General features: G+C 40.3%; 1 protein-coding gene across 3 annotated transcripts; it reads left to right on the top strand.

Annotated features, from left to right (window-relative positions):
* The first annotated feature begins 21 nt into the window (after positions 1 to 21).
* Positions 22 to 8,343, top strand: fancb (FA complementation group B). Of its 3 annotated transcripts, XM_061054616.1 has the most exons (9): positions 22 to 296; positions 1,146 to 1,243; positions 1,346 to 1,501; positions 1,583 to 1,669; positions 1,873 to 2,001; positions 4,628 to 4,800; positions 5,753 to 6,168; positions 6,249 to 6,489; positions 7,462 to 8,343. In XM_061054616.1, the coding sequence occupies exons 3-9, from the start codon at positions 1,415 to 1,417 to the stop codon at positions 7,865 to 7,867; spliced, it is 1,539 nt and encodes a 512-aa protein (XP_060910599.1). In that variant the 5' UTR covers positions 22 to 296; positions 1,146 to 1,243; positions 1,346 to 1,414; the 3' UTR covers positions 7,868 to 8,343. The 3 variants fall into 3 exon arrangements, with proteins under 3 accessions (XP_060910599.1, XP_060910600.1, XP_060910598.1); XM_061054617.1 differs by lacking the exon at positions 1,146 to 1,243; XM_061054615.1 differs by having other exon boundaries at positions 22 to 1,243.
* The last annotated feature ends 3,068 nt before the right edge of the window (positions 8,344 to 11,411 follow it).

The raw sequence follows: 11,411 nt of genomic DNA, 5'->3' as shown, positions 1-11,411 counted from the left end.
GTCTAAATATGTTCAGCTAGCTAAACACTTTCCCTTAATGTCGTCAACTCACTACTGTTTACCAACTTCCCCCATAATGCATTTCGAGTAACCGGAAGCGTTCGATTTCAGATGGCGCGTACAACAGTCAATAAGAAACGTAGGAAACGGATGTATTTCTCTATATTTCTCTCTCTATCAGCTCTGCAACAATTGTACTATTTATATACCCGTTTGAGACGTCTGTCCTGAAAGTAACGGCTCCGTACTTAACAATATCCTTTTCTCGAGCTGCCAATAAGGAGGGATCGAATCTGGTAGGAACCCGAAGTTTCTTTAGTGCCAAATGGAGATGCTGCTGGGAGATTTTTATCGAAATCCCAATCGACTTTCCCACTATGGAAAGATAATCTTGTTTAACTGTAAACAAGCGTCAGCCGCAAATGAAGACAGAGGCGAGTTGTTATTCTGCTGCCTTTCATTTGAACGGGATGTCAACAGGTTCATGAAGGCAGCTGACGGAGCGGCTGTAATTAGAGGGAAAACCCCAGCGCATGTGGATATTGTAGGATGTAAATGCGTAATAAATGTTCGGGAAAGAGTCACAACACCGTGTATTTTAGTGACGAAGACGAGTAAGAAAGGAGATAGCTATCATTATAGTCTACTTACATTAGGCAGCTCAAATCGCCTGGAGCCCTGTATTGAGTTTAAACTGCCTTATCAAATGAAGGAAAACGTGGCTATCCTTCATGGCCCAACAGTGTTGTGGAGTCACGCTGATGATGTATTCTATACATCTCCACAGGCTGGAGAAGTGAGGCAGATACCCATTAAGTTTTCCCACAGTATTTTTGGAGAGCTCCCCCTACACAAAGAAAGGGTTTTTATTCTCGGACAGCAAAACATTTCAGAAAAGTTATTGAATAATCAGCCTAGAAGCCTAATCCTGTGCTATTTTGTAGAGAGCGGACACGTGTTTGATGGCACTATGGTTTTGCCTCACCCATACATATGCATCACACAGTGCATCCTGGTGCTGTCAGCTGAAAAAGAGGAAAATGTGTTGAAATCTGATGTGGTCGCAGCAACTTCTAATAAGCAGCTGGTTTATTTTGAGAATGGTATTGTGAAAGAGACATGCCAACTTCCCTTTGATCAACCAGAAAATATCCAGGTGGTCAACACGGGAAGCTGTGGCTTCCTGTTTGTTGTATACTTTCATCAGGGACACGTATGCGCTGTATGGAGGGAGACATTTAAGGCAAGCAAAAATCAGGTTTCAATATTTATTCACTGTTTGTATTTCTTATAGCTTACTGTAAGTACATTTGTTAACCTACCCTGTTGTTCCCTTCCCTACCAGATAGCCTCACATTGGTCTGGTGTAGGCTCTGTCCACGTGGATGACTTTGTGGGATGTGGAACGGATCAGATGCTGTTGGTTTTTAAAGACCAAGGCATATCAGGACACCCGTTGGAAAATTTCCTCCTCACTGACCTTTGTGGCATCTCATTTGCTGTAAGGCATAATTTTTTCATCACATTGGCTATGCTATTTCAATGAAGCGTTCATTTGTGACAGTGTGTTCTTGTGATTTAGAATAACCAGGAAAACAGAGCACCGAGGACAACTCCTCCACCAGAAAACCATCTCCTCACTCTTCAAGCTTTAGAGTCTAGATTACAGGTGAGTAACTAAAAGCTTGTAGAACACTTGTTGTTCGTCTTTATTTTAAAGTGGCAGAAATAACATTACTGTTTTTTGTGGAGTCATGATTATGAGAATAGTCATAGAACTTCTGATTGCTTTTACATGTGTTACAACCTTTCTCAGGGACTATGTTAAATTTTCAGTATATGCTGTAAACCCTGCATGTTTTAAAAATTCAGAGTGGATTGACAGTGCTGCAGAAGCTTCAAAGAGAAGAGAGCGTGAAGGAGAGGGTGCTGCAGCAGTCGCTCCGAGTCCTCACTGGTGGTGTTGCAGAAGGAGAACCTGTAGTCACAACACCTGAGCAGGTATTGTTTATGTAAAAAAATATAAAACAGTCTAGTTTCTGCAAGAAACAGCCTGCCCTACTGCATTATTAAGCAAGTTTTTTTTAGAAGGCTAGGTGAGCGTATAGTAGACATAAACCTGTGCTGTAGTGCTGGGACAAGACTTCCTATGACATAATAACCACAACAATACGATTCCAGTATTAGCTCTGTTATTTTCAAGATAATTTTATTTTCTTAATTGTATTGCTCTTTGAGTGAGTCATTTGAAAGTTCTATTTAAAAACAGAGCTTTAATGGATATCTGATATTTTGAATTATAGACAGATACAGACTTTAAAGGAAACATATTCACAGATAATTAAAACAGAATAAAAAGAAACATTCTGCATTTGGAGTCCAAAATCCCAGAATTTGGATTTAGGAAGATACTGCTGCTGCTACTTTCTAACACAAGTTATTTTTTAATTTTCATTAGGGAATATTTAAAATTTTAAAATTTTGTCAACAATAATTTTGACCTCCATCTACCCAGCAAAAATGTTCAAAAACAGTACATTAAACTATGTATTAATTTCCTTATCACTCGAGATGGATACACTGCATGACACTTTTTCAAAATCAACCCAAGGAGTGATTTCACATCACTGCATATTACAGAACATAAACACATATGAATAGGCCCATTTCCTATTTATTATACAGGAAAACATTTATTTTCCTGGTGAGCCCTTGTAGCTTACCTGGTAGAGCATGCACCCCATGTAGGGGGTAAGTCCTCGCTGCAGTAGCAGCTGTTTGATTCCAGCCCCTGCCCTTTGCTGCATGTCATGCCTATGACTATCTCACAATTCCTGGCTCCCTTAAGCTCGGTATCCCCTATCAATAAAGGAAATAAATCCTTATTCCCACCTTCCTTCCCCTCAGTTTAGGTTTTCATTCCAACACTTGTCTTTCATGTTGATAAGCAGTCATATTTAAAAAGGCATCCCCCATGAGGCTGAGGCAGTCAGCATTTTTCATGAGGCTGGAATAGAGAAAACAAGACTAAATGCCTGCACTGAAAAACACGTACCGAAAAATCCGGTGTGTAAGACGCACTTTTAATACCTATTTTTTCTGTCTTAAAGAGCCCATATTATGCCCACGCTTCTGACTCTCTCTCTAAGGCTCTGAAGTGCCCACGTTCAGAGTCCCCACGTGTGCCAAGTCTGACCTGATTGGTCAGCCTGTCGGCTCTGCCATAATTGGTCAGTCGCTCAGCACGGTTCTTGGAAATGTCCCGCCCCTTTTACCATATTGGGAATGCAGCCACTTTGGCTCCGAGGGGACGAGCAAAAACATTAGCACCTTAGCACTACTGTGCTACCGCAGGCTACGGCATATTGTGGGCGTGTTACAGAAGTTAATTGGCCTGCAACATGAGCTGCTGGGCTTGCCACAACGAGCCAATGGGCTTAGATCAGTGATCTCACACTGACAAGACGTCACACTGGCAAATTTTTTTCGAAGGGGGCTAGAACCGAGCGTTACATGCAGCTAATGCTGCAGCTAACAGGAGGACGTAGGAGAAGCCTAGGAGAAGGACTTTGAATTTTTGCAAATAGATGTGCCTAAACATGCACAGGACACTTGGAAAACACACTAAAGAGCATATAAAACCAGAAAAAGCATAATATGGGACCTTTTAAAAGTTGTCTGCGTCTTATACACCGGTGCAACCAATACACCAGTATAAAATACTGAAACACGCGCCGTCATTACCGCGGGTGCAGCAGCCCTATCACTGCGACCTGAAGTGATTAAAAACCCATCCCCATTCATTGTGTATTGAAAGCTGAGTACACGCTGTCTTGGGAAAGACGACGACACAGACCAGGCTGCAGACATACAGTCTTGGGCTGGCTGCACGACTTTCTCCACATCTTTTCTCCCTCACGAGGTCATAATCATGCATTTACAGAAACAGTGGTATATTGTTTCATAAATAAACCTTGTGGAGTGTTCTTTTGATTGGAAGAGTCCTATATTAAAGTTAAAGAGTGACAAGCGGAGTCGGGCAGAACGACTCACAAGCTAGGAGTCCGTGCCTCACAAGTCACAACTTTCCCTGCAGGCTGAGAGCTCAACTACCGTACTGTAGCTAGTAGGAGCGCAAACTCCCGAACATGAAAACAGAAAGAACGACACAGCTGCACAGAAACTGCACGTTGTAGACATCGCTTAACACAATATAAATCGTCACGCAGGAAAACAGTTTAAACTTTTTTTTCTCTTTAAGAGACCTTCAAAACAGGGTGCGTCTTATATACCGGTGCGACTTATATTCCGGATTTTACGGTAATTCCTCTTACTTTTAAAGTTTTGCTTATATTATCATTTCCTATGTTTTCAATGCATTAGTTGCTGTTTTGTTGCTAACCTTAAATGCCTCACAATCTAAATGCTTGCCTCAATGATTGTACTGTGTTTTGTCAGAAAGTGACACTGCACACTCCCTGTTCTCTAATAGCCTTTAAGAAAGTCCACTACATGGGCACCTAATGGGCTGTTGTTCAAATTGAAATGCCTGATGCAAACTGCTATTGCTGTCAATGCTGTCACACACTTGTCATTGCTGATTATAGTGGTTGCGCTCCTTGTCCAGGAAGGCCTTGTTGCTCTGTGGGACTGTGACGATGAGTCAAAGGATGAAGGCTTGGATGACAAGAAACGAGACATGCCAGCAGTGTCTTCAAAACCTCAAGTTGACAAGCTGTGGCATCGCATCGCTGAGGATCGACTGGTTGTGGGAGTGATACTAACCACTGACAGCTCTGTGTAAACAAGAATTTGCATTTTGATTGTTTTTATTTTTCTGTATTTGAATCGAGGCATTGCTCATCTCTATCTAAAAGCTTGTTTCTGAGTCTTTTGAAATTCTTATCGCACAAAATTAATTGATCCAGTCGAGTGGATCCAGGTCTGTGCAGTAATGCAGCACTTGATCGTTATATCTAGTAGGGCTGGGAATCGTTGGGTGTCTCACGATTCGATTTCTATTCTTGGGGGTCACGATTCAATTCAGATCTATTTTCTATTCAAAATGATTCTGGATTCATGGATCCATGAATTCAAGTCTATTTTTGAATTAGTACATACTTCAGGATCTACTCCATTCATCTGGCTGAATTTCTTGCTGTTCCATTTGGCCTTCTACTGAGTTAAAGAGCTAACCTTAGCACTTAGAAGGGAGTGTCTGATTAGCCAAAAAAATAAATAAATTGATTTTTGGAAGTTATGAATCGATTCATAATCTCAGAAGATAAGAATCTCGATTTTTACATAAAACATTTTTTTCCCAACTGTGTAGCTGCCCAACTATATCATTGCTGCCTGTTTAGGTTTGTCAGAACCGAAACATGATGGAGCCAATGTTGAGGTGGCTAGATCATGGCCGGAGGTTAAAAAATCTACTTAAGTACTACTAAGTATAACTTTGTATATCAGCAATTAATCCATAATTCCTTTTTATTGAAACAAGAGGCCATTGGACTACTCCTTCTACGTGTCCCTGTTTTTGCTTTGATATTATATGGAGGTTTAACTAACAAAGCCGTTCATTTGATTGGTGCACTTGTACAGCACCTCACCGGCTGGACACATTGGTTTTGTTTGACATCTATATTACAAAACAAACTGCATTTTTGTACCTGTTTTCTTTGATTTCTGGTCTGGTTACCTGCATTTCATGTGATATCTGATTTCAAGTGATGTGTTATTTTTGTTCCAGACCATTGGCCAGTGTGAGCTTATCCGTCCTGACAGAGACAGACCAGAGCTCAGCGCCTGCAGTCATCAAGACCCAGAGCCAAGTCTTCTGGCTCCCTTCTCCCAGCTCTTCATCCTCCTCCTCTTCTGCCTCCACGTTCCCAGAGCCTGCAGCAAAAAAAAGCAGGCAGCACAGTTCCAACAGATCCAATGATCTCAACACTTGCAGACTGGCTGTGACTGCTGTGACCACACTGACACCTTTGTTGAACTCTGGCTGTGTCAAGTGTCGTGTCATGCTCCATTACGTCCAGAGACGAGATGCTTTTGCCCTTGTGAGCAACCAAACACCGTCTGTCCTGCATTGTGGTGATGTTGCTTTGAGCGTATGCAATGGTTTTCAAACACGATTGTTGCAAAATCCTGAACTCAAAATGGGTAAAATCACAAATGCCTACAACTTGATTTCCTAATTTGTACCATTGGATTTTCACTGTTGTCTCTTTTTTTGTGCACAGATGAGGTTCTGGAGGACTCGCTGAGTCTGATGGCAGCGCTGGATCGCTGGGTCTTCGACATAGACTCTCCAGATTACAGCCTAAGTGATATTGAAGGCTGGATTCAGAGGAGAGAGGGTTGTAAAAGGGTAGACGTGAACCCTCAATATCCACTGTTGAATTCTGCAGTAACATGTTCTCCCATGCTGCTGCACTGGCATCAGATAACCCCTTTCCAAGGGGAGCTGTCTGTCCACTCCAGGTAAATCATTTTTATTTACAGATACCAGCAGTGTAACTGACTTCACAGTTAGCGGTCTGAATGGTTTAGATTCTGTTCAGGGCTCAGTTGGTACAGTAAAAGGATGTATTTTTGTCTTCAGGGTTCTATGGATTTGTCCTTTTTCTAAACAATTTATTTTAACTTTAATTGGGACTTAACACAATGGATAATGTGTGTCTTTAATGTCTTAAAAATACATTTAATTCATGGTTGTCATGCATATCTCTCACTGCCAGCCCTTTTTCCATGCGTGTGTGGGGATTACATTGTGTTTTTGGATATATAACATGTTATAAGTAGGATTGTCTATTCCGCGCACAAAAACAAACAAAAGAGGGAACCACTCGAAATACAATGATCTCCACCATCACTAGATATCTGCTGAGAGAGCCTTTTGATAACACTTAATTTGACCTTTTATATTCAATTGTCAGAACGGCTTTTTTATGTTGATTTGTGAGAAGATGATTTGGTTTTCATTCTCAAACTCTGTAAAACAGAAAATGTGGTAAATTGAGGATTTCTTTCCCTTTAGAATCGACGATATCCCGGCTCCTTGTATTAGTTCAAGCTCTATTACCAGCTGCTGTCTTGAATAATTGTAATTTATTCTAAAGGAGCTAAAGTAGGTAGCTTGGCAAGTAGAAGTGGGTACTGCTCAATTATTATTAATTGATTCCAAGTTGACAAGGCTTTGAAGTTGACTAGGATGCACGTCAGAGTGTTATTCCACTGAATATCAAAGTGATGAGGTTTTTCTGGCAAGCTGAACGCTTAAAATGACTGTAATATTGAGTCTGAACAGGTTGATGGGCGAGAAACAGACACAACAAACACAAGTTACTGAAATGATGAAAAAAAACACCAGGAGACGTCAACCATCATATTTTAATTTATAAAAAAAAAATAATGTATACATTTTTTTCTCTCTTATATTATATTTTTCTGCAGTCAGTTACAGATGCTCCAGTTCTTGGACTCCCTCTTGGCTTACCTCCCTGACTCTTGCTCAATCCAGCCCGTCAAAGGAACAAGAGGACAAGAAGCAGCTCAGATATTTTCCTTGGCCCTGGAAAAAGAAGTGATGTCTCTCAGAGAGAGTGTGTCATCACTACTTTGTGAAGAGGAGGAGGAGAAGAAGAGCTTTGGAAAGGAGGACAGCCCTGATCCAGGTTCTTTAGGGGGGTTACAGAAGGTCAGAGAGATGTGGCAGGAGGATGTGGAGAGGAGCAGGATGAGGTTGAGCCCCCTGGTGGACATGGAGAGGTATCGTAGGCTAACACAAAATATGTTTAAAGTGTTGCTTGATGTAGATTTGGCAACTCTTCTAGACACTCAGAGGACTTTGTTCAGCTAATGTGCTGCAGATGTGCTTAATAATCCCAAAGTGAATTCTGTTTGTGAACACAAACTGTAATCATAATGTATGCTGTGTGCCTTTCAACTGTACTGAGAGCTGCCCCTGTTGCGAGCTTTGTTATGTCTGTTCAGCTCTGTGTGTGCCTACTCTACCAGACAGTCTCTTGGGGTATCACAGCCTTAATACTAGCGTGATACAGCTCACCCCTCAGTTTATTCTTCTGTTCATGTCCCGTTAGACTCTCTGTGTTCAAAAACACTCTTTAATCTCTTCTGCTGCTGTTTGCAATTCAGCAGGAGACATAGAGACTGCTTTCATCCTGGAGTTTGTGCTCTGAATGACGACAGCAGATGATGGTAGAGCAAGGGGTTATACATCCGTGTGGCTGGCATTGACTGAAAGCTTTAAGTGTTTTTCCCCTCATGGTTAATTTATTTGTGGTTGAAATGATGTAAATAAAAACAGTCCTTCGATGTATTTGTCATCTATAATGATGCACTTTTAGTCTAAATGCCATTTTACAAGTAAACATCAAGCTATACTTAATATGAGGTCATCTTTACTGAATGCACTTACTCTGTAGAAGCATGAACAGTAGTGTTTAGCTTAAGAAAGTTTTTATTTTCTCTCCGTTTTTCACTTTTAATTTATCACTTTTCTTGCCAGAGGACTCTCCTAAACATACCTGAAGCATAATTACCCCGAAGTACCATATTCATGGTTTCTCAGAGTGTTACATAATTCATCTGTGTATTAATTAAGTTTAGCAGAAATACAAAATCTAATGAATTAGAGTGGAAATAAAGCTACTGTTAGCGTTTCCTGTTGAGTTTTGACAGCTCAACATCAGCCGCTGAGCACATTGATCACACTCCAACACCTTGTTTTGCCCCTAACTCCCTCAAATACAGAAAACAGCCCCCACCCCCCACAACCACACACATGCCTTTTCTTTATCTGCTGCTGTACAGTCATCTGTCACCTCTAGCAACAAAGAAGATTTGCGAGTTCTGTCCAGTACATAACTCGTGGTCTCACAGCCTTAATGATACTGATGTGGTAAATGGTTTGGAAGAAATGGCTCACTTGTGAAAAAGATAATCTGTCGTACTGGTGTTCTCTTGAAGCGCTGACTGACACCCAGAGTCAAATATAAGGTTTGTCATCCTTTTATCACCTGCTAACTTCTAATACTCTGAGTGTTTTGAGAAGACTGCAGGGTTTCTACCTGCCGCTCAAGTCCCCTCACGTTAATGGGTAATGAAAACAACAAAGATAAATACTCTCACTGCTTTTAAAGTATAAAAAAAAGCCCATACTGATGTAACTCTCTGAAAGTTGACACATTCATTTTTCAATCGACTGCATCTTGTCACACCTTTTGTGGATGCCAGCCATTTACTGTTACCTTAGTATGGAAGTCTATTTCTGCCAGGAAAAAAAAAAAGATTAAAACTCAGTAAAAACTTTGAAAATACAAAAAAAAAAACATAACTATCCAATATTTTTCTTAAGCAATTTGGACTCACCAAAGCAGTTTTCACATATGCACTACTGGATAATATCCGGATAGCATCTATAGATTCTCCCGAACTAGCCGTTCACATATGCTCCTCACAGCGGGGGACTTTCCCTGTCAGGGGGTGGGGTGGGGATTTCCTGAGGTAAGACGTAAATAAACAACGCAGAAGTAGCGGCCGTAGCAACAGAGTCCGCTACACGACATTATAATGAGAATATTTGCCTTTATATCAATACTATGTGTAGTCTAATGGAATGACAACATCCACTAAAGAGAGGAGAACAACATACTGACAAACAGAATGCAGCCGTTTAATTGCGTGCACGGAGATCGTAGTGGTGGCGTGCAGACACTTTAGACAGTCACTGTATGTAAACGTCACTCTCTTTCTATTGTTCGAGTTGAAATATGTATACGCTGCCACGTTCAGACGTCAGCTCACTCGGACTTTCTGCGGATAAAATACTAGGGGTCTGGAGGAGAAACTCTGGGTAAAGTCTGTGCGAAAAATGTGTCTGTTTGCATTCACACATAGCCTAAAGAACCTCCGGATAGCCAAATCTCCAGAGTTTTTCGGGAGACCCTGTGAAAAGGGTTCAAGATATCTATATTTACATCTAACTAAAATGTAATTCAAAAATATTGGCATTGGATATCGTTGTATTTAATTGTATTAGTAATTAAATCTTTAAGGACTCAGTTCTTATTTCATTTTTTTGGACAGATATTCTTAATAATTAAAGTGCTTGAGTTCTAGAATAAAACTGGGTTAAAGGTCTTGCTTTACAAAAGACAATAATTTACACATTTGTTTCACTGCTGTTTTTCAAACATGACCAACGTCAACTGTATGACTCATTATGATGCTAAATTGAGTTCTTATCTATTGTCACTTTGATAAGGTTCCAGTTTTTTGTACCATTTTATTTTCACCTGGTGGGTTGACCTTTTTGTTTACATATGTTTCACAGATTGCACCTTTGGTAATAACACAGGACATCCATAATGATGAATGGTATCCCTAAGCCGTGTCTAAATCAATGCAGTGTGATGAGGGCACTGGTCTGGTCTGAGCCTGCAGTCGACTGTTATTGATCGGGGTCACAGTCGCTCCTCTCCTCTTGACTCTGAATCTCATGGAGTCAAACAAACAAAGACAGAGGCTAATGAGTAATAATAGCTCTAAAGCAGCCATTAGTTAGACAGTTTTGCCCATCAAATTGACATGTATTTTAAAAAGCCCTTAGTCATTAAGTTGTGTCAAACATTAAACACAACTTGTCTTGAATGACAGGGTCAATGCTTAAGATACATTTAATACAACAAGACATTTCTAAAAACAAGGTCCACCATTTTTGTTTCTTAGTTTATCATCATGGGTGCTAAGGGTCAGTTCAGTTGGGGGGTGCTAAGAGGAAGTCTATATGATGATGTCATACTAATACACAATATTTGTAGCTTGTCTCATGTTTAAATATTCTTTTTTTATTCTGATTGAAGAGTTTACACTTCAACATACAACACACTTTTACACCTGATTTTCCGAGCAGCAACAGCAAGACAACACTGTTGTCAAGCATGAAAACTGCACATGTTCATCATCAGTTCTAAAAATACAGAGCAATGAGGATACAGTCATTTTTAAACGCCTCAAAGTGTTGGCCAGCAGAGGAACCGCTCCTACCTGCTGCAAGTCACACCACTTGACAGGAAGACATCCATAATGATAGATAAACTATTTAAAGGTTATTGAGAGAAAACAGACAAAAATCTCACTACTTTTCTACACCTATCCCTGTGAAAAATAAATGAGAAAAAAAAGTTATTACATTTTTATGAGCAGGGTTTTTTATTATGTCTGATTAAAGGGGTTGTTTCCACATCATCCTAAGAAGCAATCGTCATGGAGATGGTTTAGCTGTACTGAAAAGTTGTTTTTTCAGACACTGCTTTATGTTTATGTGTTTGAAGTTTTTTTTCTACACACGGAGCAAAACTGTGTCTGTGTGCCTTAATAGA

The sequence above is a fragment of the Labrus mixtus genome, chromosome 13 (genome assembly GCF_963584025.1).
Source record: "Labrus mixtus chromosome 13, fLabMix1.1, whole genome shotgun sequence".
Lineage (NCBI taxonomy): Eukaryota > Metazoa > Chordata > Actinopteri > Labriformes > Labridae > Labrus > Labrus mixtus.
Note: the sequence above shows the minus strand (reverse complement) of the source record. Positions and strands in the feature narration are given on the sequence as shown.